General features: G+C 37.7%; 2 protein-coding genes across 7 annotated transcripts; both read right to left on the bottom strand.

Moving 5' to 3' along the window:
* Nucleotides 1–1047: 1047 nt before the first annotated feature.
* Nucleotides 1048–16294, bottom strand: dedd (death effector domain containing). 5 transcript variants are annotated; one of them, XM_026332569.1, is made up of 6 exons: nucleotides 15840–16284; nucleotides 13538–13613; nucleotides 11698–12330; nucleotides 10584–10688; nucleotides 10064–10201; nucleotides 1048–4364 (listed from the first exon to the last, which is right to left on the bottom strand). In XM_026332569.1, exons 3-6 carry the CDS (start codon nucleotides 12260–12262, stop codon nucleotides 3958–3960), a joined length of 1215 nt encoding a protein of 404 aa, XP_026188354.1. In that variant the 5' UTR covers nucleotides 12263–12330; nucleotides 13538–13613; nucleotides 15840–16284; the 3' UTR covers nucleotides 1048–3957. The 5 variants fall into 5 exon arrangements, with proteins under 5 accessions (XP_026188354.1, XP_026188353.1, XP_026188352.1 ...); XM_026332568.1 differs by having other exon boundaries at nucleotides 15844–16284; XM_026332567.2 differs by lacking the exon at nucleotides 13538–13613 and having other exon boundaries at nucleotides 15840–16283.
* A 6237-nt stretch (nucleotides 16295–22531) lies between these two features.
* Nucleotides 22532–27520, bottom strand: LOC113145874 (phospholipase A and acyltransferase 2-like). 2 transcript variants are annotated; one of them, XM_026333011.1, is made up of 4 exons: nucleotides 27490–27520; nucleotides 26705–26825; nucleotides 23995–24293; nucleotides 22532–23671 (listed from the first exon to the last, which is right to left on the bottom strand). In XM_026333011.1, the coding sequence occupies exons 1-4, from the start codon at nucleotides 27505–27507 to the stop codon at nucleotides 23399–23401; spliced, it is 711 nt and encodes a 236-aa protein (XP_026188796.1). In that variant the 5' UTR covers nucleotides 27508–27520; the 3' UTR covers nucleotides 22532–23398. The 2 variants fall into 2 exon arrangements, with proteins under 2 accessions (XP_026188796.1, XP_026188794.1); XM_026333009.1 differs by lacking the exon at nucleotides 27490–27520 and having other exon boundaries at nucleotides 26705–27084.
* Between the last annotated feature and the right edge of the window lie 201 nt (nucleotides 27521–27721).

The following is a 27721-nucleotide window of genomic DNA, read 5'->3' as shown; positions in this document are numbered from 1 at the left end:
AAATATACAGATGACATGATCATCCTGGGTCTCATCTCCCAAAAAATCATGAAATCGCTTAGAGAGATAAGGTCCATGTCCTGGAAACATCTGCAAAACTAAAGAGATGTGCATTGATTTCTGCTGTTTAGAGGTGGTAAGGGTTGCATGTTTTAACCTCCTTGTGTAGACATTAAGTGTGGATCTCATGAACCACTCATTTCATTTTAGTGGTCCAACCTGCACAGAAAGGATAGTATATCTTAGGGAGACTCAGGTAATTCAGACTAGGTACCAAAGCCCTAAGCATGTTCTACAGGTGCACCACTGAAAGAGCTCTGATGTGGTTCATCACAACCTCTCCAATGTGTGATGAAGATGGAAGACATCACTAGTTGTGACTTCCCCTCTGTGCAAAGCATCTTCAACACACAATGTCTCAGGAAAGCAGAGGATCATCAAAGGCTCCACTCACCCTAGTCACAGGCTCTTCAGTAAAGTAAATTACCAGAACATCTGTGCCTTTGCACATAAAATTGTACATGTACAAACTGTTTTCATTCGTTTTTATTCTTCCTGTCTATAGAGTATGTTAGCGTGGTCCTCCATATTTACATTTTCTCTTCTGTTTACTTACTCATTGTTTTCCTGCCCTGTCACAAGAATTTCATTGCAGCAGTAAGTAAGCTCAGTCAAATGACTAGATTTTTTTACTTTGGAGTAAATTAACTACAGTGTTTATGAAAACATAAATATAGTTCAACAACCATACAGCACTAGTCAGCACATTTTCAAATTTGTTTAATCTATTTTGTACAGATAGATCATACTGACTGACTGCAGATTTGCTATGGTAGTGGTTAGTGTGATAATTAGTGGATTGCAGAGGTATCCATGATATATAGAAATACAGAAAAGTTCTTCTATTAGTCAAAAGGTCAACAGAACTAACCATGAAATCTTTAACTGGTCATTCCTGTTATGTCATCCTCACACGACAAGCTGAAGAGAGGGAGGTGAATAAAGGGAATAAGGACACACAAACAAGAAACAAGATAAACCAGGACCTCTCATACAGATTTTTAAACGTGTTCATAAAGTCCACATCATACACCTGTGTGTCAAAGCAGAATGAGACATATGCTAAAATTCTGAAATGATGGTTTTGCCTGTAATATGCAATAGATCTATCAGGGAGCTGTCTTTAAATATGTCATTTATGTTACTTTTATCAGCAAAATGTACAGTTTACCACAACACACTTATGCGTCATGCGACACAAAAAAAAATTAGGATTGCAATTTCAACAAAACCCTTCCTTTTCATTTATTAACAGTCCTACTTGTTTGTTTTCTGAAACAAATGCAAAATTCAATTAAGAAAACCAGACATCCAAGTTATTTACAAAATGTTAGCACTGAATTTCTATTTCATTTCTGGAGATCATAACAGTTTACATGCTCGCTTAAAAGACAGCTGAATTGAACATCTAACATAACATACAATCAATATAACATACACCAACCTATATAACAAATACTATCTTTCAACCTACATTAAATTCTACTTGTGTAAAAATATAAAATGTTGGCCCACTCTACAACTCACAATAATAGTGCCCTGCCAGTCATGACTTGTGTGTTCTGATATGTACCCACTGATGGTATAACAGCATAGATAAGATGGGGCATTTGAGCAGGAAAAATATATTTGTATAATATACACACTGAACTTTTCATAATAAAAATAAAAGCAAAATGCTGAATTTCAGCCCACCATTTAACCAAGATTAGACTGCAATGGTTTGGCTAAAACAAAGGTGCACATTTGTAATGCAGCAAGAAAATGATCAAGATGGAAAGTGAAGAACTGCTTCAAAATATTACTTGTATGTATGTATGTATATATATATATATACATACATACACACACACACACACAAGTATATACCGTATAAATATACTGTATTTGCAGGTAATGACAATGAATTTGCGCATAGTTTGGCTAGGGGCATTGAGCAACAGAAAAAAAAGTGTTAGCACTTCAGATGACAATCATTAAAATGGCATTCACTGATATTAACATATAGCGATATTAACATTTCCAAACAAAGGAAGTTTACATTAGTGTTGAGTCATAATCAGTGCACCAATAATAAAATTTCAAACTGTTTAGTTCTTTATTTTTTAAGCCACAATTTTGAATATTTGTTGATTTATGTTGAATGTTGAATGAAACATTTGGTGCCAATCCAGGAAATATTTCTCTAAGCATAACCATATACATAACTGCAGTTGTAATGCTCAGATACTGTGAAGGATGTTGCCAGTAAATATAGTCCAGGATGCTACAATAAAGTCTAATACTGATACTGTTGTTGCATGCATGGATGTCTTACACTTTAAGAGAAGAAACAGCCCTCTCTCTTATTCCTAATTCAGTGTTATGGAAAGATGAACAAACCAAACAAGTCTGTGATGCTGATGAACTGAAAGGGTGACTGTATGTTGGATGGGGAAAGTACAAGCCCATATAAGCTACTAATCTTCCTGAAAATTTCAGTACAAGTACACATTTCAGATCAGCTAAATATATGTCATGTTGAAATCCTACAGCCTGGGTAAAGGAAACGAGTAACAGTACAGTCCTGACTTCTCAGGTGGGATGGAAGATCTGCAGTATGAACTTGCAAACACAAAAGCTGCACCCACTGTATGAGGCTATCATGTTAACCAGGATGTGAACCAGAATCTCTAATCCTGACAAAGAAAGATGTAAGTCATCCTCAAGAATCCTTAAGTTATTCTTAAATGTTCAACAGGTCCAACAGCCACTCAAGCTACTGAATGAGGAAGTGATTCCAACACCTGCTGATACCACCTTTTGAGCATGTGCACTCAACTACATCCACATTCACCAGAAGGCATGATACAAAGAGAAGTATATGGGGGTCTGTGTGAGTTTAGCTATCAATGGCTGAAATTTCTTTAACTTTACATAATTCTATTCTGACATCATACTATCTGAATATCTGAGATGTCTCTACACATACCGGCTGTGATTTGCACTTGCTGTTGATTTGGTATTGAGTGTAATTTCAAATAAAAATACATGTTTGGATCTTATATTACTGTATAAGTAAGAGGATGAAGAGAGAGGTCAGGGAAACAATAAAACTGGCACTGACTTACAAATCCAAACAAACCAGTGAATAACTGTTTTTCATTGTATATGATTCAATATATTAGAACAATCAACAAACGACTGACAGTTAAATAACAAATTAGGCCAGAACCACAACATCTGGTATTGAGTTATATGAGAATTTGTTAAAAGAAAGTAAAGACACAGTTTGAATATGAGTCAAAGGGGTTAATTAAGGAAATTCTGCAAAGTCTTAGAAAAGTAAGACCATAAGCTGATAGACATGGACAAATCAACACAGGTCAACATATACAGAACATTTTTTTTTTACTGGGTTAATCCAATTAATCTATGATGTACCTGAAAAATCTGGAAAAAAGGGTAAGCCAAATATGAAAATAAGGTACAACTCCCACTGGGAGTAACTTGTCAGTGTTAATCATGTTTTCTGTAATGACTACAACTCCACATTTGAGCAGGAGTAAAGCATATCATTACAATTAACAAATGTGTTTCAATGAGAAAACATAGCAGAAACAAGAAATTAGTCATTGCGTACATAATACCAGCATTCCTTTCCTTGGAGAAACTTTAAAAGCTTAACATTCATTTTTGTTAACATAATTCCCAATCACCTTGCATTCTACACCCAGGTGTGCCAAGTAGATATCCTATGAACTTAGCTCTTAAGGAATTAATGGGATAGCTGAAGGTTCTTTAGATTTCAGGCACACACTTCAGGCAACTCAAACATCACCACCAATGTATCACTATATGCCCGGTGGGGGAGGCACAGCAGTGTTCTATCCACATGCTACCACCTGGAGAGTGTGTCTAAGACACAGAGTCTTTACTACCTCTTGGTGGGCTTCCTCCACTCATGACCAAATTACGAAGTAGTTTACGTCGACCAGCCTGGTAGTCCTCCTCATCAACATTGACCAACAGTTTTATAGCCTCATGGCCCACAGCCTGTTTCAGGGAATCTGTGATAAAGACCCCTTTAAGGGCCTCGAGCAATGATCCATTAATGTAGTCCCTCCAAAAAGCATCCAAGTAGGTCAGCTCAGAGAACTTAATATCACAGATAATGGACCCCAAGTCTCTGGATTTGAGGATGGTGTTGGCCTGGTTGAAACGCTCAAACTGTCGCTCAACTGCCTCTTGCTTGTTGGAAAACACATTACCCTGAAGTGCAGACTCATGCTGACAGTATTCAGCACGAACACGGAGGCGAATATCTGAAAGAAGCGAGCACAAAAAGGAAAACAAATTGGCAAATGGCACTGACAGTTTTTAGGACAATTAGACAATTTCCCAGGTTATGCACAACCCTAAAAAGTCAAATTTGAGCAATGCCCAAAATAAGTAGTTTGTACTCCATGTCTTCCAACTACATCTCATGGCAAAAAGTGCTTATAGCTGTTTACAATGATTATACTGAAAGATGGGGCAGAATGCCTGTTGTTGCCTGCTGGCAGTGTTAGATGCTGTGAATGATACAAATTGGCAGAATCAAATTCCAGACAGACCCTCCTCAAAGTCATTCTTGTTTCAACAGCAAAGCAAGTTAAGTTACTGATAAGACAGTTTACGAGAAAAGTCCAAATCACGCCTTTCTTTTCACATCTCAGCACACACTGACTGTGTGAAGTGAGTTTGACTGTACAGTGGAACTGCTGATTTAAAATTAATTTTAACAAAACACTGTGCCCACAATTCAATTTAGGACACTGTTTCAATGATTCACTGTGCAATTTGTTTGAGGTCAACTGATATCTTAACACTAAAACTACAAAAAAAAGATAATACAATCCTATTTCAAAGTAAAAAAAAGTTGTGCTTTTCAAAAACAACACCTTTGGTTGTAAGTGCATAAAAGCGCAGTATTTAAATACAACACAACCTGCATTTTTTGTTACATTAATTTAAAAAAAGAAAAATATTTATTCATCAGGACAAGTATTGTATGGTGCACACGTAACATCATGCAGAGCACGTTGTGTGTATAGAGTTCAACTGAAACAGAAAACTTAGCTTTCCAAGCAATCTTTCAATCACATAAGCACGAACATTTGTACCACTACATTAATCAATCCATTAACATTCCTTAATCTGAACTTGTAAAAACCTGTTAACACTCTAGATGACACAAAAAAGTTACTGAAAGGGCCCAAATGCTCTTTTATAGGCTGTTTAGTAGGCAAGTAAAACTCAGCTGTGGAACAAACATGGAGGAAAAAAAAAAAAAAAAAAAAAAGCTGTACTCATACATGTAATGTTTTTGAGCTGAAAAAATAAGCAAATTATTTTCAACGTATCTTGACTGCGTACTGTAACATAAAATGTGAAAAGTTATATGTTTGGTTCTATTGGTGTCACAGCTGCTGGCATAACAATACTCACTTATTTCAAATAACATGATAAGCAGTATGGATAATGAATGGAAGAATATAAACATGATAACTTGAACAGAGGGGTCCAACAAATCTAGGTCTTTGTTTACACAATGTGATAAAATTAAACGAAACAAATGCACAATGGGATTTAAAGATTTGCTGCTTAGTGTGCAGAAAAAGTCACTTATGTGCCACACATATACACTACGTGCACAATTATTAGGAAAGTGAGTATTTTGACCATACTGTCATTTTAATGCAAATTTTCCAACTCCAAGCTGTATAAACTTGACTGCCTATTGGATTTCAGCATACAAGGTGATGTGTGATTTGTGTATTGAGGGAGGGTGTGGCCCTAGGAGACCAACACCCTATATCAGGTGTGCACAATTATTAGGCAGCTTCTTTTCCTCAGGGAAAATGGGCCAGAAAATGGATTTAACAGACTCTGAAAAGTCAAAAATTATTAAAAATCTTTCAGAGGGATGCAGCACTCTTGAAATTGCCAAGATATTAGGATGTGACCACAGAACCATCAAACATTTTGTTGCAAATCCCCAAAAGGGTCACAAGAAACGTGTTGAGAGAAAAAGATGCCAATTAACTGCCAAAGATTTGAGAAGACTCAAATGTGAAGGTACCAGGAACCCATTATCCTCCAGTGCTGTCCTATTCCAGAACTGTAACCTACCTGGAATATCCCGAAGTACAAGGCGTTCAGTACTCAGAGACATGGCCAAGGTAAGAAAAGCTGAAACCCAACCACCACTGAACAAGACACATAAGTTGAAACGCCAAGACTGGGCAAAGAAATATCTGAAGACTGATTTTATAAAGGTTTTATGGACTGACGAGATGAGAGTGACACTTGATGGACCAGATGGATGGGCCCGCAACTGGATCAGCAATGGGCATAGAGCTCCACTCCGACTCAGACGCCAGCAAGGTGGAGGTGGGGTACTGGTATGGACTGGAATTGTTAAAGATGAGCTTGTTGGACCTTTTCGGGTGGAAGATGGACTCAAACTGAGCTCCCAAACCTACTGTCAGTTTCTAGAAGAAACTCTCTTCAAACAGTGGTACAGGAAAAAGTCTGCATCTTTCAAGAAGACCATGATTTTTATGCAGGACAATGCTCCATCTCATGCATCGAAGTACTCCACTGCATGGCTAGCCAGTAAAGGCCTTAAAGATGAAAGAATAATGACAAAACCTCCTTCCTCACCTGACCTAAACCCTATTGAGAACTTATGGGCCTTTCTTAAACGTGAGATTTACAGTGAAGGAAAACAGTACACCTCTCTGAACGCTGGCTGGGAGGCTGTGGTTGCTGCTGCACAAAAAGTTGATGGTCAAGAAATCAAGAAACTGACAGAGTCAATGGACGGAAGACTTTTGTTATTGAAAAGAAAGGTGGCTATATTGGTCACTGATTTATTTTTTAAAATGATAAAAATGCTTATTTGTAAAGCTTGAGTGGTTTCTTTATTAGTCACATTAACAGATGAAAATGAAAAAGTGAGATGGGAAAATTTTTGTTTTTCTTTGAGTTGCGTAATAATTCTGCACACTAATAGTTGCCTAATTATTGTGCACACACAGATATTCTTGTACAAAAGCCGAATCCTCATTCACTTCTTTAAATATTCAGGTTTGAAGCTTATAAACATTTTGGTTTGACCAAGAGCACTGTTGTTATATAATAAATCTAATCGTCAAAAATGCAACTTGCCTAATAATTGTTCACACAGTGTATGTAAATTATTAATGAATGTGTCCATGCTGTGGACACAATTACATCTATTGAACAAAGTTTGAGAGCTCTGCTAACAAGGTTAGCTAAGTAGGTGGAAAACATAATTAACATAATTGCCAATTGCTTCCATGTTTCACATAGTTTGCTTATTAGGAGTTTTTTTCAGTTATTTTATTGTTAGTATAGTTGCTTTATATGTAAAAGCTGTTATAAATGAACTCTAAATAAATGGGGCAAAGGTCCAGTTTTAGAGGAAGGTAGCAGAACATCTCAGTATGAGTTCTTGGTTTACCCTACAAATTTTATGGACTAGCACTTTTTAATTAATCTGTTTGAACATTTACTTTATACATCAAGCATATCCTTCAGATTTAACATGTTAAATCCAAAATGAAATGAAAATACCAAATTAAATTACAACTTCAGCAGCACAGAGGCAGTAAAAAAAAAAGTATAATTCTAATGTCAATGCACCATTATTTTTAATTGCATTAACTTAAAACTTTCAGAGCTTACAAGTACAGGTACAAGTTTAACTTCTACCTGTACACGTATCATCAGGTCAAGAATTGTCAGCATTGACAAGAATTGCCCCCATTCAAATCAGGAGGATCAAAAATTGAAGGCAATTGATGCATACAAAGCAGGAAAAACTATGAAATTTTTTTAATTTCATTTTATTTTTTTAAATTAATGCATTTTGACTTTGAAATTTCCACTGTCTGAAATGTGGTCAGGAAATGGTACTTAACATTAACTTTAAAAATTTGGGACACTCTAAAATTTACATAAAAACAGAATGCAATGATTTGCAAATCACAAACAATACACCGAACAATTTCAGAACAATGTTCAATCTGGGGAAATCTTTGTACGCAAGGGACAGGGCCGAAATGCAATACTGGATGCCCGTGACCTTCAAGCCCTAATACAGCACTACATCAAAAACAGGCATGATTCGGTGACCAAATCATTGCATGGGCACAGAAATAGTTCCAAAAAATCACTGTGTGACCAGTGTCATCCAAAAATGCAAGTTAAAGTTCTATCATGCAATGAAGAAGAAATATATGAAGATGATCCAGAAACGCTGCCATCTTTTCTGGACCAAAGTGATGGTATGGGGGTGCATTAGTGTCTATGGAATAGGCAGCTTGCATACTGCATCTATGACAATGGCATGGCATTGTATAAAAAAAAGTGTCCAGGTGCTGAACTGGACTGGCTGCAGTCCAGATTGTTCACCAACTTAAAACATTTAGCACATCTCATGTTGAAATGAAAAATACCACAAAGATGACACAGGATTGTTTTTTGAGATGTGTTCCTGCTATCAATTTCATGTTTACCTTATTCTTTTCTTAAAATGGTACATTTTCTCAGTTGAAACATTTGATATGCTTTCTATGTTCTACTGTGAATAAAATATAGGTTTATGAGATTTCCAAATCATTGCATTCTGTTTTTATGTCCCAACATTCTTGGAATTGTGGTTGTAGTTTGGTTTTCAGCAATGGGAATGCAGCAATTAATCAATCAGTCTGACATATAGGGGAGTGAGTTAGATATATCACCCCATGTAATTTGAGCACTGTGTTAAAAAGGCTCTTATTTCACACATTTATTTCAATACTGAAATGAGGCTGCAAATGAGAGTGTGATAACAACTATGGTTATAAGAAACATACAACTGAAATAGTGTGAGGAATATAGTAAAACCAAAAAATGTTATCATTCACCAATTTCAAGAATCAAATACTGTCAGTTCAATTTTTTATATATCAACAAATTAAATCAATCGACTTTTACTTGTGAATAAACTGGTTTCTTTGTGTAAATATGCATTTAGGCATGTCTTGGTTACATAGACACATGTACTGTGAAGTATTTGCCCCTTCCTGATCTTGATTTTTGCATATTAGTCACACAAATCAATCAGATCAAATAAATGTAAATGTCTCTCAAAGTTTTTAAATGATGATAAAATCTTTTGTCTCATCAGCCAACAGCATATTTGCCCAAAAGGAAATATGCTGTTGATAATCAAGGGAATAATCAGGATGATTTTTTTTGGCAAATGTGTAACGAGCCTTTGTGTTCATTTTGGTCAGTAGTGCCTGTTGCCCTGGATGCCATTTTTGCCCAGTCTCTTTCTTATAGTTGAATCATGAACACCAAACTTAACTGAGCAATGTGTGGCCTGTAGTTCTTGCAGTCTGGCCCGCATGTTGTAGATGTTGTTCTGGGTTCTTTTTATGAGCTCTGGGATGGGTCTTGGTATGTTCTTGGGTTAATTTTGGTAGGCCAGCCACTCCTAGGAAGGTTTACCATTGTTCCAAGTTTTCTCCATTTGAGGATAATGGCTCGCACCATGGTTTGCTGGAGTTCTGAAGACTTAGAAATAGCTTTGTAACCATTTCCAGAGTGATAAATGTAACTTACTTTGTTTCTCATCTGTTCTTGTATATCTATAGATTGTGCCATGCTGTGTTGCTTTTTGAGGTCTTTTGTTGTGCTTCACTTTGTCAGACCAGTTCTATTTAAGTGATTTCTTGATTTACGTCACACAGGGCAGATTTGGACAGCTTTTTTCCCTAAATAAATTAAATCATCATTTAAAAACTGCATTGTGTATTTACTCAGATAAAATTAAAATTTATTTGATGATCTAAATCATTTAAGTGTCCAAATATGCAAAAAAAAAAAAAAGTCATACAAATCAGGGAGGGGGCAAATATTTTTTCAGAGCACTGTAAATATATTCCCAGTGTGTTTTTCTTTTTACCGCATGTTTGCTTCTCCCTGCAGTCAGCTGAGGAATGACTTCTCTTTCTTTTGCGGTTTGGTATGGGAGGAGCTGGCTTTGTTCTGGGAGGGCCAACATGGGGTCCTGATGGTGAGCAGCAAATGACTGGCTGAGGACCTAGAGAATGACATTAGTTTTGACATCAGTGAATCTTCTGTATTGTATCGAAAACAAATTTGAACACACACGCACACAAACTTGTTTCCATTCCTTCATACGTTATATTGACTTGCATTCATTTCCTGATTTGTCCTAACCGTAACCATAACCACTAACTGCTTTACCCTAAACTTAACTTTGCCCTAACTTTAAACCAAGTCATCCCAATAAATTCAACAATTTATAGGGTTGAGACCTTGATTTTACCCCCACAAGGAAGCTGAGACCATGTATGTCCCATGTGTAAACATGGCTTTAATCCGCACAATGTAGTAGTAAAACATGGCATGCATACAGACTGACACATACTGACACATACAGACACACAAAAAAAAGCCACCTGTTCTTCTGTTAGGTGTGGTGTCCGTGCTGTGCACTGTTCCTTTTGGTGAAATATAGCGCACTGATGTCTCTTCCAGGTATTTGTCAACTGGATCTGGGCACACTGAAAACAGTTGATTTTTGACATTAAATTTACATCACCCCATTGGCCTATGCGAAGCCTAAAGTACAGCTAAACTGAACTATGAACACTCTTCAAATTAACAGTGGATAGTGTGCATTGGTTTAGGGTATTAAAATGCATATCACAAAAGCAGAATGAAATAAGCACGATCCCACCCCTAGTGAAGACCACAGAATACACTTTTCTATTCTAAACCTTGTGTTCTTTTAAATGTAGATGCACTCTGACATATTGGAAAATGCGTAAAATGCTATAGGTTCACTATATTTTATTGCTGCTATTACTGCGTTTTCATCTTTGTCTTTATTGTTGGACATTGCAAAAACAATCTCAAGCTAAATTTCAAAGCTGAAGTTAAATAAGAACCATTTAATAATTTTGTCATTCATAATTGAAATAGCTGATCTTTGCATAATTGTCGAACAGTTCCAAGTAAATATCAAGTAGCATTTTAGCTTCAAATGCCCATCCCTATTTTCTGACCTTAATGAGCATTGTAAGCATTCAATGAGCATTCTGAGCATTAAATGAGCATTGAATATCTAAAGTCTTTGAGATTACTCCGTAATCCTTTCCAACTACATGCAAATGAACAAGTTTTCTGAGTTCTCCTTTTTTGAGACACAGCCCACACTGGCTGCTTGTGAATAACAACACAGATATTTTTTGGGTGTTTTTATAGGTCAATGTTTTTAAATTGTACCTTCTCATTTCATTGTCTTCGCTCCATGATTGCTGACACCTGACTCCAGCTGACATTTAGTGGTATCAGGAGCCTAGTGTTGTCTTTACTTTTTTGAAAATTATATGTTTTTCATCTTAGAAATATTGTGTTTGTTGATATACTTCGTTGATGATCAGATCACATTTCATTACTAAAACCAGGAAACTGCAGTGCTATTACTTTTTCTTGCAACTGTATATGCATGTTACTGTCCTGTACCATGATTGTTATTTTCTTGTGTCCCTACCAAGGGCATTTACTCACCAGCCTGGCGTTTCCTGAGTGTGACGTAAGGCAACAGGTCATGGCGGGTGATAATTCTTAGAAGCTGGAGAACATGCCGAAAGTTGGTCTCATCACAGCGACCCTGACGCTCTAGGGCTAGGAGAAAATCCCTTCCACTCCTGATACCACCACGCTCATACTCGTCAATCACATCCACAAAAAGGAATGACAGTACCCTGACATCTCGATGCGTCAGTTGGGCTCCAACTATGTCAAACATGCGGTGAAGTGAATACAGTCCATGTGAGTTGTCCACTGCTTCCTCGGGCCATGGATCAAAGCATCTGTCTCTTCTGGACAGGCTACAGTTGGTGCAGGAGGCAGAAACATTTCTATTAGACACCTCCAAGCTAGTTCCCGACACACCAGAGCAGGCTGGTCTCCCCATCAGTGGTCTGTGCTCCAGAGGACCTGCAGCTGCACTACTCTGACTTGAGTCCAGCTGATTGGCCTGAATGTGAGGCCGGGCATGGTGAGAGGAAGAGTTGTGGGCAAGCTGGGGAGGAATAACAGCACTGGGGAGCTGTGGTTGCTGTGATGTCATCTCAGGGTCCAAAGGTTGATAAGAGATGCACAAAACCCTGCCCCTCCTGCTTTCTTCCTACTGATGAGCTATGTACGGAAAATACAGAATAACATATGAATACACATGACAAGGTTAAACCATTGCCCAGCTATGTGATACAACTTGCAACACATGCAATATCCAAAGCTTAGCTCATGAAAATTCCACCCCATAAGTCGATCAGAATTGTCGATCAGAATTGTAAAACAAAGCCTCGACATAACTCGGCCAAGGTAAAATATTTAACAATGGAGGCAACTGTTTGGACTAGGGTTCAGCAAAATCACAATATATACCATAAAATGATATAAATTAAACAGGAGATGTTTTGCCATATCTTTTTGCAAAACCATGACCAGGGCTGTTTACTGGAAATATAAAGAAAATAGCTGTTTTTACATAAATGTAATCAAATACTTGTTTAATTAAGGTGAAGTGCCTGGTTAAGCAGCTGGATTAGCCAGAATCAAGAAAATCAGTTTAATACAACTGTAAGATATATTACACAACATTATGCCTCTGCAATAACTCCTTCCCATCTACTGTAGTGTCAAATATTTCACTCAAATTAAAATTGCAGTGGGAAACAATCTTGCATGACCACAGGTAAGTGAACAGTTTACTTGATGCTCCTAAATTACATAGCTCAGACTTTTTCCATATTCTCTGTGCAGGTACTAGATCTGTACTGGTGCACTATTAATACATAGACCTAATTTGTTAAACGCTAATCCCTGTTTCTGTAGTCAAAAATAAATTAAGATGTGTAGAGATGCACCGATTGCAATTTTCTTGGCCGATTCCAATTTTTCAGTAAGTGTGACCTGCCGGTTCCGATTTTTAAAAAAAAAAAAAAAAAAAGAACTGTAATGAAAGCATATAAAGAAATATTTTTTTCAATGAAAATTTTCATTTCATAATAAAAGAAACTATTAAACATTACAGGATCTTAAAATAAAGTGCTTTGTTCCGTGAAAAATGTATAAAATGAGTTCCTGTATATAACTAACATAGTAGAGTTATACTAACACAAATCCTTCAAAAAGGTGAAAAAGTAGGCTTACTAACAAAAATCGTTGTTCCCCCACATTGTATTTTGGGGAATATTACAAACTGCGATCCTTGTCATCTTCACTCACAGAAAAGTGAATGAACAACATGTTTACACGCAACTGTGAGCGTGGCTGTGAGGTCATTGCCTGCGCCGCTGGCAATAAAAGGATCAGCTCGGAATCGGTAAGACGTAAGACTGACCAGCCAGTCACCAATCCGGGCCGGTCATGCGAAAAATCGGCCAATTCCGATCACTGGCTGGTCAATTGGTGCATCTCTAAAAATGTGACATATTTAATGTGTCATAAAACACTTATAGATACACAGATAAACAAATAAACTTCATTAATCCCCAAAGGCAAATTCAGCGTTGGCTTCATTTGATTAGGTATGGTGAACATTTTTAACCTTCAGAATTTGATGAAAGAAAACTGAGCTGTATTTATCTACAATTGTACTGACCTCTATGACCTTGAACCTGATTAGAACCTCATATAAACCATATTTATCAAGCATCTTAGAATCACAGTGAAAGTTATGCATGCATGACCTCAATGTCTAGCTGGCTTTAGCCATGTGTTGCTGGGCTATTTCACTACATGCCATTAAAAAAAAAAAAAAAAAAGACAGTCAGGGCAACTGATGTCTGAAGATTTTTTAAAAAGCCCAATCATTCTGATGCCATTGATAAACAAGGTGGGGGAAAAAAGTGAATGAGGCAGTAGGGGATGAAGGAAAAGCAAATAATGTTAATGATAAAATTTATCAGAAATTGCCTTTCCGAGGCAAAGATGCAAAACCCCAATGACAATCGCCTTTGCTACAATCTCCCTTGATATGTTTGATTACACACACGCTGGCATGCAGATTAAGTCCATGCAGATCAGGAGGAAGAAATCATTTCAGGCCAGGAAGTCAAGTTAAATACAACTGTACTTATTTATACTTATATATTTATACTTATATTTTACTGTCCTGTGCTGTCACTGCAGGGAAAAAAAATTTATCTATAGGATTAGCACAAAAATTGACCATGCAGTCCACATTAAATGTTTTATTATGATTAGAAATGAAAATGACAGGTAATAATAGATTATTATGGAATTTTACAACCCTATCAGTTATACTGAAAAACTGTGTTTGACTTCATAATAATTTATGAAGCATCCCAATCTCACTTTAAGTAAGGAAAACTCCTATTCCTATGAATAACTGTGATGTTCTTTTACCAAACTCAGAACCGCAAAGCAGACATTATAAGAATATGTAGTTTTCTTTCTGACAATTGGGGTTTGTAGTTATAATGGTGACAAAATGGAAATGCAAAAATGTTAAGTGACACTGTGTATAGGCAAAAATCTGATAACAGAAGATAACCTGTATAGTTACTTGCCAAAAGCACCTAACACTGCTTTTTTCCCCTCATTACTTACTAAGGAGAAGAAGATAAAAATAATGCGAATTAAACAACAAGTAGACAGGGTAAGACAAATGTACGCTGACCTGAAGTAGCATTTAACTTATTTATTTATTGCAATCAAGGCGCGCTGTGATTATGACCCTAAGCTTGCCCTGAAGTTTGGACAGTATGTCATTCTTTTGGATTATAACAGATGTTAGTTTTCATAAAGCAAGCATATTTGACCACTTCCACGTTATTAGAAAATTTTAAAATTTCCTTTTCTTTAAGATACACTTAGAACAGATGAAAAAAATGTATTCATTAATCATGATTTAAATGAAGAAAGACAAAGAGTACTGTCACATTTGTAAAGTAGCATATTTTAAGTAAGAGCACCAAAAATAAAGGAAATTAGCTGACTAATGCCGCATTTAAGTTATTTTGGGAAAGCACATGGAACAAAATTGCACTTCTGAAGTCCGTAAATCACTATTATCATGAGATCGATCAATTCCAAACAAACAACGTTACAAACAGAAACATAACGCTAGTTACTAATTCAGCTTAGCTAGCTAAAGTAGTGTTTAGGTAAACACGGAATCTAGTCATCGGTTTACTAACATCCCCACCGGACAAGGTGACTACTACACAGATTTCTAGCGTAACTGCTGAGCAAACAAACACACTATAACATTTCTAGCGCTAGGTTAGCTCTTTAACTAGATAGTTAAAAAGCTAGCAACTAATGCTAGCTGGGTACCTAACAGAAGTTAGCTACCTAGCTAACGATAGTTACACAATTTAAACCGAGTGAGATATTTTTGTGCGTCCCACTTTGAAATACCGGGAAAGGTCTTCTAAACTGTGTTGTGTTACTTGCCACCAACGTCCAGAATTTTTGCTACTACTTCCGTAAATTTGCAGATACTCATATTCTATATATTTGCGTTTTGGTTTGTTGTGACTGTTCATGGCTAGCGTTAGTCCACGTTTGCTGTCAGCGCTAACGTTACCCTTGCTAACTTAACCAAGGCCAAATAAAGGAAATACTGAAAACTAGATGCATGTCATTAACGTTATATAATGAAAACGTTATGTTACCTACTGTTTTCTGAGTATTCCTGACGAATCCAAGATTATCAAAATCCGATAGGCCGCTACCGCTAAGTTAGCTAGCAACCCAGTATCTGACAGGAGATCTTTTTTCCAGAACCGAAAACACGGTGACGTTTAACCGTTTTGGTCGTCTACACGATGAACGTTGAACACATCATCAACCAGTGTTTTGATATGCGACTCGGTTTCGTACAGGTCAGAAAGGGAAGTTCGTTTAACTGGTTTTAGTGCTCAGACCGACACCATGGATAAATAAGCAGCCCCTATTCGTTCTTCAGCTAAAATGAAAGAACTTCCAGTTTACAGTATAGTTCAGTTCCGGTGTCTGTATTACTGAAGTTAGGGTACTTCTTAAACGGGAGGGTATCCAATATCCATTCCCATAAGTCCTTATGCTGCAATCAATCAGTTTCTGCAAACTGGGGAAAACAAGAACACACTGGAAGAGCTTCCGTTCTACCCAGGGATGTTCACGTGCTAACGTTTTTATTTTTCTTTTATTAGATAAAAAATAACGAAAATACAAACGAAATGTATATACCTCATATATGATTAATTTATAATACTAATACAATTCGAATTGATTTTAATTAACTTGCCTTTAGTGGTGTGTTTCCAGCTTGTTTTGTTTTTATGTTTTAACGTCTAGGTCTTTTCAACGGGTCGGAAGAAATTCCCAGAATCGCTTTTCCCCAGTCAGCTGATTGTAATTTTGAGTTAAACAAAATGACCTTGTACAACACTAAGGAGCTATCAAAATAAATATTACCATGGTATTTAGTCTACTGTACTTTACTATGGACAGTACATAAAGTACTAACAATTCAATTCAATTCAGTTTTTATTTGTATAGCGCCAAATCACAATACAAATCATCTCAAGGCACTTTACAAAAACTAAAACTAAAAACCCAACAATTCCCTTATGAGCAAGCACTTGGCGACAGTGGAGAGGAAAAAACTCCCTTTAACGGAAGAAAAAAAACCCTCCAGCAGAACCGGGCTCAGTTTGGGCGGCCATCTGCCTCGACCGGTTGGGGTGAGTGGATAGAGCAGAGAGAAAAGAACAGCAACAATAAACAACAAATAGACACTGCAAGTTGGTGGGGCCAGTAACTGCACATCAGCGATAAACAGCTCCAGGACCAGGGACACCTGCAGAAGGTACAGAGAGAGAGAGAGAGAGAGAGAGAGAGAGGGAGGGAGAGAGCACAAACTAGGGTAGAGAGAGAGCACAAGGTTAGTAACATTCAATGGTGGAATATACATGAGGTGGGAGGAGAGAAGAGAGAGGAGGGGAAGGGGGGGGGGGGGGGGGTAGGGTAGGGGAGCTCAGTGCACCGATGGTCCTCGGGCAGTCTAGGCCTATAGCAGCATAACTAACTAAGGGATGGTTCAGGGTTGCCTGAAGCCAGCCCTAACTATATGCTTTGTCAAAGAGGAAGGTTTTAAGTCTAGCCTTAAAAGTACAGAGAGTGTCTGCCTCCTGAACCCAGGCTGGGAGCTGGTTCCACAGGAGAGGAGCTTGATAGCTAAAGGCTCTGCCTCCCATTCTGCTTTTGAGAACTCTGGGAACCACAAGTAGGCCTGCACTCTGAGAGCGAAGTGGTCTATTGGGATAATATGGTACTATGAGGTCTTTAAGGTATGAAGGAGCTTGATTATGAAGGGATTTGTATGTGAGAAGAAGGATTTTAAATTCTATTCTATATTTTACAGGGAGCCAATGAAGAGAAGCCAATATAGGAGAAATATGATCTCTCTTGCTAGTTCCTGTCAGGACTCTGGCTGCGGCATTCTGGATTAATTGGAGGCTTTTTATTAAGATATTAGGACATCCAGATAGTAATGAGTTACAGTAATCTAGCCTTGAGGAAACAAACGCATGGACTAGTTTTTCTGCATCATTTTGAGACAGGATGTTCCTAATTTTGGAAATGTTGCGCAGGTGAAAGAATGCAGTTCTAGAAATTTGTTTTATGTGTGAGTTAAAGGACATGTCCTGGTCAAAAATAACTCCAAGGTTATACTCCAAGATACCACAAGATTTGAGTAGCCTACAAATGGAAGGCATGCACTGTGTCAGTGTAGTAATGGTAGTAGTATTAACCGCAATACTTCAGCAAGTATCATGTCATCATCAAAACTTTATTGCGGACATGGATACAGCTAACACGCTAAAAACAAAGTAGCAACAAAACAAAATAACTATATATTATATACTAACTGTTATGCTGTTTCTGTTTATTTAATTGTCTTAGTTAAATATGTAAATAATTTGTGTTTAATAAAAACACAAATTAATGAAACATTTTTTTAACATGAATGTGATTAAGAACACTGGGGCACATGTTTAAGGGAACTCTGTAATATGTTCATACCTGAAGGTATACCAAAGAGGATGCAAGGAAAAGGAACATAGAAATGCATGTAAATTTTAGCAGAGCTGAGGTTAAGAGTATAATCAAAGCAGAACTGAGGAAAATGTGGCAAAAAAGATTGAATGAATATAGCAAGGGATGCTTTTATTACACCATTCAAAGGAAAACAGTTGAAACAAGGTTGTGCATTTATAGAAATAGGAAAGAGGGGGACATCATTACAAAAATGAGGTTTGGACACACAGGGTTAAACAGAACATTGAAGGCAATAGGGAAGAACGAGACAGGGAATTGTGAGCACTGTGGAGTAGAAGAAACAGTAGAGCATGTTGTAGTATATTGTAATAAATATCAGCAAGAAAGGCAAGCATTAAATGGATTTGTGACCCAAAACAAGATTACATTTAACATCAAGGAAACTTTGCAAGAGAGGTCGGAAGAGGTCATTATTAGGGCGCTTGTTAAATTTCTCATAGCCACGGGGTTAGTTAGGAGCAGAGGTGGGAAGTATTTACTTACTTAAGTAGATTTTTCAGATATCTATACTTTACTTCGTATTTATTTTTCTGACGTTAACTAACTAGAGAGGGAAATTGAGTGAGTGCAGAGGTTATGAGTGAGACATGGAGGAAGAAGGGGATCCAGGGAGTTTTGCCGAGTCCGACGACGATGCAGCAGATTTGGAAAAGCCAGATATTCCCCACCCATGTTCGTATTTAAAAGAACTGTTCGATGTTGTTGGTTCCAAGAATGATTCATGGTGAATGTGCTGTGTTTTGGTCCCTGTACCAGCACTGTGTAGGTTCTTAATAAAAGAATTCCCTTTTTTTCGTGTAGAAATTTTTTAGTTTTGTGGAGTATAACTGAGGGCAAAAAAACATTTTTACTTTTTTACTTAAGTACATTTCTGACCCTGTGCTTTCTTACTTTTCCTTGAGTAAAGGAGTTGAGTGTGTACGTCACCTCTTGTTAGCTAGAATTTAATAAGGTGACTGGTAAGGCCATACTGGCCCACACTTCATTCCGGAAGGTGGCGGTAATGCACCTCATAGTTGTTTGCCAACCGCCATAAAACACCACAAGAAGAAGAATGCTTCACGTGAGAGTTTTTGTCGTGTTCAACGGAGAGTAATGTTTTAAACTATGTTGCTCTGTTGTAATATGTTTTTGGAAGATTTGGATTTTGTTAAAACTTTTAAAGCTTGAAGTTCTTTCTTTTCTCCTTACGTTAAGGAGGCCAATGAGGTAATAGGTGCATTCAAGAAGCTAGGCGGACGCGTTTCCGACCGCCACCAATAGCACGCCGGTTAGTTTAGTGACCAATTTGACATCGACTTGCTCTGACGTAACCTGTGCGCCTATCACGGTAATCTCGTCAGAGCAAGGTGGATGCAGTTTTTGAGCCAGACTGGGCCCGCCTGCATGGACTATAAGCACTGAATGCATGATGGGAAATGGAGTCGTCAACACTGCACTGCACTGATAACTGATTGGATGCGAGTTGTTTGATCAGAGACGTGATGCACTGACGACCATGCCCCACTTTTCTGCAGCCCTGCAGTCTACTTTAATGCAGCAACAAAGGTTTCAAATGTGATGGAAACTGTTCAGGTTGTTGTCAAATGTGGAGGATATAATTATCTCATTGAGAACATATTAACCTCTGATCATAGATCTATATAATTTATTTCAACCCAGAAGCTGACAAACTGTGCAACTAAAAGAGTAGGCTTATACACTTTCTCTTACATATGAGATAGACAACAGTGTGTAAAGAAAATGGGAGCATTCATACACTTTGAAAGGGCTTTTACTAACGTAATCAGTTCCTCAATTTTATTTTACTTTTTTCTTATAGCATCTTATAGAAACAACATCCACATCAAGCAGAAAAAACAAGAGACATGGATGAGCCTCAAGATCCACAGAGGAAAAACCTGGTCATTCCCTATGTAGCAGGTGTTTCAGAGAGGCTTAAACGGATTTTTGGGAAACATCAGATACCGGTCCACTTCAAACCCACCAACACATTGAGACAGAAAACATCAGATACCAGTCCACTTCAAACCCACCAACACATTGAGACAGAGACTGGTTCACCCTAAAGACCAGACACCAAAACAAAAGAGGAGCAATGTAGTGTATGCCGTACAGTGTAAGGAAAATGCTCAGAGCTCTACATTGCAGAAACCAAACAACCACTCAACAGGAGGATGGCCCAGCACAGAATGAGCAGCTCCTCGGGACCACAGTCAGCTGTGCACCTCCATTTAATGGAAAGACAAAACTCTTTTGAAGACAGTGATGTACACATTTTGGACAGAGAAGATAGATGGTTTGAGAGAGGGGTCAGGGAATCTATGTCCAAGTGGAAAAACCCTCCCTTAACAGGGGTGGGGGGCTCAGACATAATCTGTCTTCAACCAACCAGGCTGCCCTTTCATCTGTTTCCAGGAAATCAAGGAACAAATCAAATGTTTCCCAGGGAGGATACACTCTGCAGCCAGTTGGTGAATCAGATGGGTCACATGAATCCACCATTAAATCCTAACGACCCTCACTTGAGCTCACGCCTTTGTTCACCTAACAAGTCTATTCAGACTAGGTGTGAAGTGAAACCAACTCAGGGGCGTGGGTTTAACAAGTCTCACCTGATTTACATAGCTCACCTAGTGAGCCTATAGGTCTAGGGGTGGAGTGAAACCAACCTGTGAGATAAATTGGAGGTTCCAGTCCAACTTTCTCTTAGACTAATGAAGCCACCTGGATGGGTGTTGAAACGTTTCGGCCTTAAAACTGAAAGTCCAGTTGCCATGACTCAACCTTTAGATAAGGTATTGCGAAGTGTAATGACATTTAAGGGGAACAATACAGCATAACCATATAATCTGTTTGGTGTTTAGTGTCACCCTTTGCAGGTGAAAACAAGTTCATCTCTATTGTGATAGTGTTTTGTCACTAATTAGATCATCTAACATTTTTTTGAGTAAAATTAAAACTAATAAACTAAGTTAGCTGCATTTTAAATTTTATAATGTAAATATGTCTATGAATAAGAACACTGGACTTCTAGTTTTTAGGTCAAAACTTTTCACTACTCATCCAAGTAGCTTCATCTTCAAATTTATCCTTCAGGTTGGATTAGCCCACGCAAATGGCGTGAGAGTCATTAGACCCACTACTGAGTTGGTTTTACTTCACACCTGGCCTGAATAGGGTCGTTAGGTAAACAATAGAAGTGAACAGGTAGTCCAATCACATGGGTGAGAGGTGTGATTGTCTACCAGTCAAAGGTTTTCCTCAGGGTGGGGGGATGGTCTCCTGTACTTGGTAATGTGCTGCAGGCTACTCCAAACTGTTACAGTCTCTGGCTGATAAGCTGTTTTTTAGTCTCTCACTGTAGATTTTCTTAGCCACCTTGATATATCTTGATACCCGTGTTTCTGGCCTGCTTGATCAGGGCCCAGTTCCCACTTCCTGGCTCCTCCTTAGCTTGGCGCAGTTTCCAGAGGTTGGGTGTGAACCATGCTTTGTTGTTGCTGTATCTACAGGAGGTCTGCAGATATACGTAGTTGTTGTTAACTTAGTAATTAAGAACATGTTTATAGAAGAGTTCCATAATAATAAACTCATTCATTGACAGTTACAAATTAATTACCTGGTGACACCGTTAATTATTTAGCTACATATAACTTGAATGGCGCAAATGCTCATAATCCAGATAGGCTAATATGATTATAACATATTGAATTATACATTGCAATTACATCTGTATACAGATATACATATACATCTGTTTGTGTGTTGCTTTCACATAAGTAATCTCTCCAGTAGGGGTCGTAACAGCTCCATCAGTCCTTCAAGATGGGTCCTGTTAGTGAGCATCAGAATGTTTTATGGCCGGTCTCTGGCTGGCTCTGAGGTCTTTATGTAGAATGTTCTGTTAGGCTGATAAGATTGTCCCTGGGTGTTTGTTTTAAGGCAGTTTTCTTGGTTGGCAATAAAACATTACTCAGGCCTTCCATCGTTTATGATGAGGGTGGGTGCTCTGGAATTCTGGGCCCCAATCTCTCCTTTGTTTTTGAGCAGATTAAGTTTGGTGGTTGGTTGAACCAACTCACTTGAGAGCTTTAACCTGCTTTCTAGAATACACCCCTGTAATGTAAAGATGGGAAATACAAAAGAAAAAAATACAACATACAAACGTTGTTTTTATTTTATTTTATTTTGTTAGGGATTCATTTTCAATTAAGTGCCATAAACTTCCTTTTCTCTCTCACTGAGCTGTTGTGTCTATTTTTGTCGTCTAATCAAAAGTTTAAATACAAAATTGTTGCCTTTCACTTGAGTGTTGCAGTCTAAGGGTTTTACATTTTTATGTCCATTAGGAAAAAGTACTAAAAAATGCACAAAATTAACTTTATGTATTTTCCCAACTTTGATAAAAACCTTTAGGGGTTCTTATATTACCCTAATATCTTTTTGTGATTTTGTTCTTGTTCTCTTACATGTTCCTCTGCGCCACCTCAAAATTTGTTACAGTATTCAATGCTTGCACTACTTAGCATTATTTCCTCTTCTCACTACTTTGCTTCTATATTATCTATCACTTCACTCAACGGCAGTGTTTTATTATACAGCTACACACAACCCTATGCTTACAGTCCTTACTCTTTTCTATTCTCTAATCCAGAGTTTGTTCCTAACCATACTCATATTGTCCTCTTACTGCAGGTGGTAATAGTCTTATGCTCAGGAAAAAAAAACAAAAAAACACTATCACTGCCTGGGCCAGGGGCAGACTGACTCTAGGTCAATGCCTCCAGTATCTGTTTATAGTGTCCAATTTTTTTCTACAGATGGTTCTTTCAAATGGGGTGCCCCTTTAACTCATGATATTTTTGATTGGACTTTTTCTACTGGGAACACACAGTGGTTCTCAGAATGACTCAAACACATGTGTAGGCTACTGATTACACAAAGAATATATGATAGCAAATAAAAATCCCCAAAGTACCATAATCATTTAAAAATAATATTTAAACTAGCATAATATAGAAAGAGGTAGTATAGCCAGGGCATAATTTATTCATAGGTCTCTGGTGAATTTCTGCTATTCACAAAGTCAGCTAATTTCATAAATTGAAATGCATAAGAAGATGGCTCATGTGGAATCATCTTGAGCAGCTTCTTTGGAGCTGACAATATTGCTGAAGGTTGTTGTTGTGGAATCATCTTGAGCAGCTTCTTTGGAGCTGACAATATTGCTGAAGGTTGTGGTGGTTGCTGAATCATCTTGAGCCTCTTTGGAGCTGAGAATATTGCTGAAGGTTGTGGTGGTTGCGGAATCATCTTGAGCAGCTTCTTTGGAGCTGACAATATTGCTGAAGGTTGTGGTTGCCTCCAAACACTCTACATTCTTGCGTCTTAGAGGGATCTATAGGAGGAATAATAGAATAAGTATCTTAGAGATCAATAATGATCAGGAAGCTCTTAATACATTTTAGTCCAGTTGAAATGGCTCATTATAGGTATTACTATTAATGATCCAAAGATACAAATTCCGTAACCCTGTATGTTTTCTCTCAATATTCCTTAACTTTCCCTATGGGGATGAATAAAGTAAGTTTTATCTTATTTTATTAATTTGTGAATTTATAACACTGTCATATCAGGATATAATTTAATTGGGCATAATAATAAATACTGTTAAACAGAAAAAATAATGAGAAAGACTGCAGTATATTAGTTTTGCAGTACCTGGTTACACACAGCTTTTCCGTAGCGTACGAATGTGGCAAAGTGCTCACAGTTGAAATTGAAAAGATGATATGGGAATTCATGACCAATTAGGGCATTGCAGCGTAGCTTCATTTCCTGAGATGCTGATGGAGTGAAGGCATGGCGGTTGTTACTGATAAACACATGGGCTCCTTTGGGGATATTTACATCACGAAGAGGCACTCTGCGAATCCTGGTTTCCCCAAGAAGAAGGTCCCCACATACAGGGAACATTTGTTGGAGGGAATTACGTACGCTGCTTAGCAGTTGCCCCTGATCTGAGAGACAGGACAGTTTACTTTCAGGATGTTGAACAATTTGACTAATAATGTCATTAACATTGAATAAATATGTATCATTTGGCTTTCTACACCAGTGTGAAATCATCAATAAGGGGCAGACAACCCATGTTCCTTCCACCGCTGATTAAATCTGTATCATTAAGGCCGTATCACATGTGTTCAATCACTATAGCTGTCTTGCAGCTCTAATTTGTCTCTTCACCTACTGTGACAGTTGAGTGAAAAACTGAAAAATTAAACCCTAATCAAGTGACAAATATCAGTGCAATCAAGTTCTGGCTGAAGGCTTGCACACAAATTGCATTTATCTAATCCATAAGCAGGACTATTTTTAGGTGTGAACCTATCGTGTTAATTCAGAGCTTTTTCTTTTTTTGTCTTTACAGAAACTGTTGTGCCAATGTAGGTTTTTAATCATAGGAATAACGATTTTATTACATAAGGTGAATATAGTCACATCACATGAATCCACATTTGAGACTTGGTGTTTTTTGCAGTAAGATGGTAGTTGTGGGATTATATCAAATTAAAATACATTGTCATTTTTTTAGCTCCTTAGTTATGCTCTCCAATAGATAACTACATACTAGAACACTTGAACCAAAATTAACTTGATAGATATGCATATCCATTACTAAAGATTTAACATGTATAATAGATAACTTTTATTTTTCCTAATATATTAATTTAAAACAACAGAAACATGGTGTTCTTTATTACTCCATTAACGTTGCTCTTGTGTGCTTGCATCAACTTGTGTGCTGTCACTCCTGCCTAACTTATAACTTTTCTATTTGCTTTTTATTTTCCTACTTTTAATGTTCTTTTTTCTAGATGTATATTTAGTATCAGATCCCTGCTGACATCTGAAGGAAAACACACCAGGGATGCAGAGGAGGAAGGAAACAGAGGAGGATGAAGGACGGGTTGAGGCAGTGGAGGTTGACATACAAGCCATGTCTCTCATCCCTGGCAAACAAAATTGATAAGCTGCACTAGCCCGGGGTCAGAGAGTATGTAGCTTGTATGTAGTATCTAGAGTTAGAGGACTGTAGCTGAATGTGCTTTACTGAGACATTGCAGCACCTTGATATTCCAGATGACAATGTTTTCGTCGAGGGCTTTCAAGCTGTAAGGACTGACAGAGACTACACCAAGAGCGCTAAGGGTTAACGGCGAGGTCTTACCATTCTCTAGTCAACAACAGATGGCATGATCCTGCTCACATCACCATCAAGGAATTACAGCCTGGGCGAATGAATTGAATCTGTTTTTTAACAGATTTGATACTGCGTTTCCTGCCCACCCATCCCTCTTTCTCTTCTGCTGCTAGCCTGCAACCAGCACCCACTACACAATCCCTCTTCCTCTCCTATCTACCTGACCTCCTGTGATGGGGTCAGTGGGTCTCTGTTCTGTGGAAGATGTGACATCTCATTTCTGTGCCACATGTCCATGTCCCAGTGACTCCAAAGACTACAAACTTGTAGCATTGACATCACACATCATGAAGACTTTGGAAAAACTCATCCTAAATACTCCAGCATTCCTGCTGTACATAACTTCAATCTGCTCAGTCAATCTGGATTAATAAAAATATCTCATTTTATTGATTAATGATTTATCCTTACCTACACTTTTAAGACAACTCAAAGCCTCATCATATAGAGGGAACTCAAAATCTAGGTGTGCAATACATGGTGAATATTCTTTTCTACTTACAAACACACAAAAAAACTATCCATCCATTATCTATAACATACTTAAACATATGTATCACTACTTAAATTAATTTGTTAATATAAATCCATCCATCCATCCATTTTCTATACCTGCTTATTCCTTAACCAGGGTCACAGAGATCTGCTGGAGCCTATCCCAACTCTCTTTTGGGTAAAAGGCAGCAGTACACACTGGACAGGTCACTGGTCCACATACATGGCCACATACAGACACACAAAGACAAACAACCACTCCTGTGGGCAATTTTAGGGTCACCAATCAACCTAACCATGCATGTTTTTGTTCTGTGGGAGGAAACCAGAGTACCTGCAGTAAACCCACGCAAGCACAGGGAGAACATGCAAACTCCACACAGAAAGGCTGGGTTTCAAACCCAGGACCTTCTTGCTGTGAGGCAATGGTGCTAACCACTCATCCACCATGCTGCCCACAAAAAAACTAAATATACTATATTATACTATATATAGATTAGTACTAATGTTTGTAAGCTTTGAGGAGGGAAACTGGCCTTTCTTGGCCAATTACATTTTCATTTCAGAAACAAAACCATGCCATTTTCATGGTATTAAAATAACTGACACAATATAAGTGCCCTACACAGCAAGAAAATGGGATTAAGTGTACTGAATGAATGTTGTTCTCACCTGTAACAGCAAAATGTACTACATTTCCATCGCCATCATAGACTCCCCAGTGTGAATATCCAATAGGGTAGGAAAATTCTATTAAGTCTCCAAATTTGCCAGAAGATACAATTTCATCAACCTGTTTCATTACAAAACACATGACAGTAAATAATAACAACAGAGGCAGTTTCTGACAGTCTGACTCCACCCTGCTCCACTCCCGATCCAGTCTGAAATCAGGTTTTGTTGCATTACATTCAGTTCTGGGCAGAGTTGCTGCTATATGTTTAATAATGATAAATACTGGGCAACATCTTAGCTGAAAGTGGTCAACAGGATCACCATTGTTGTCTGCTGACAATTTCAGTGATATCTAGCGTCTATTTATCTATTGATTGTCTTGACAGATGTAGCTTCGGAATGGAACCAAAGTAATATAATGTAATAATGCAGTGTTTGTATACTTTATAGTATATATCCCTTCAGTAGATAGTTAAACGCAGTTTTATTGACTGAAGTTAAGTCAAGTCAAATTTATTTCTAAAGCACATTTAACACAACTTAGTTGACCAAAGTGCTGTACAAATCTATACTAGCTGCAAACATAGTCAGCACATTCCATTATACACATTCACATACACTTTTAAATTTACATTATTCCAACTACAGAATAACAAAGTTGGACTTATAATATTGATGCAGTTCTCCTTTCATAAATTTACTTAAATAATTTTACTTCACGTCTCACTAAAACGCTGCCATTGTAAGATAATTTAAAGCTGTTCATTGTTTTTGGTGCTTACCTGCTGTTGATAATTCATAGCTGACTCCTGTCCTAGCAATTGGTATGTAAACTGTGGCAACCCCAGTGTGCTTTTACAGGGCGTGTTTTGAGAATCTCGTTTGGATTGCTTGAAAGTTATTTAAGGGGAAAGGCAACTGATTGGCTGGTGTACTCAACAAATACTTGCACAAAAAATATACATAAAAAATATCTTTCTTTTTTTTGTATTGATTTTAATGCATTTAATACAA

This window comes from Mastacembelus armatus, chromosome 7 (assembly GCF_900324485.2).
Source record: "Mastacembelus armatus chromosome 7, fMasArm1.2, whole genome shotgun sequence".
NCBI classification, from domain to species: Eukaryota; Metazoa; Chordata; class Actinopteri; order Synbranchiformes; family Mastacembelidae; genus Mastacembelus; species Mastacembelus armatus.
Note: the sequence above shows the minus strand (reverse complement) of the source record. Positions and strands in the feature narration are given on the sequence as shown.

Coding starts and splice junctions, on each gene's coding strand:
- dedd (XM_026332569.1), bottom strand. CDS start 12,262: ATGACATCACAGCAACCACAGCTCCCCAGTGCTGTTATTCCTCCCCAG. Junction 10,202..10,583: donor CACACCTAACAGAAGAACAG/GTGGCTTTTTTT, acceptor GTCATTCTCTAG/GTCCTCAGCCAGTCATTTGC. Junction 4,365..10,063: donor CAGGGAGAAGCAAACATGCG/GTAAAAAGAAAA, acceptor CGCTTCTTTCAG/ATATTCGCCTCCGTGTTCGT.
- LOC113145874 (XM_026333009.1), bottom strand. CDS start 26,846: ATGTGTTTTGTAATGAAACAGGTTGATGAAATTGTATCTTCTGGCAAA. Junction 24,294..26,704: donor AGTACATTTTGCTGTTACAG/GTGAGAACAACA, acceptor CCTGTCTCTCAG/ATCAGGGGCAACTGCTAAGC. Junction 23,672..23,994: donor GAAAAGCTGTGTGTAACCAG/GTACTGCAAAAC, acceptor TTCCTCCTATAG/ATCCCTCTAAGACGCAAGAA.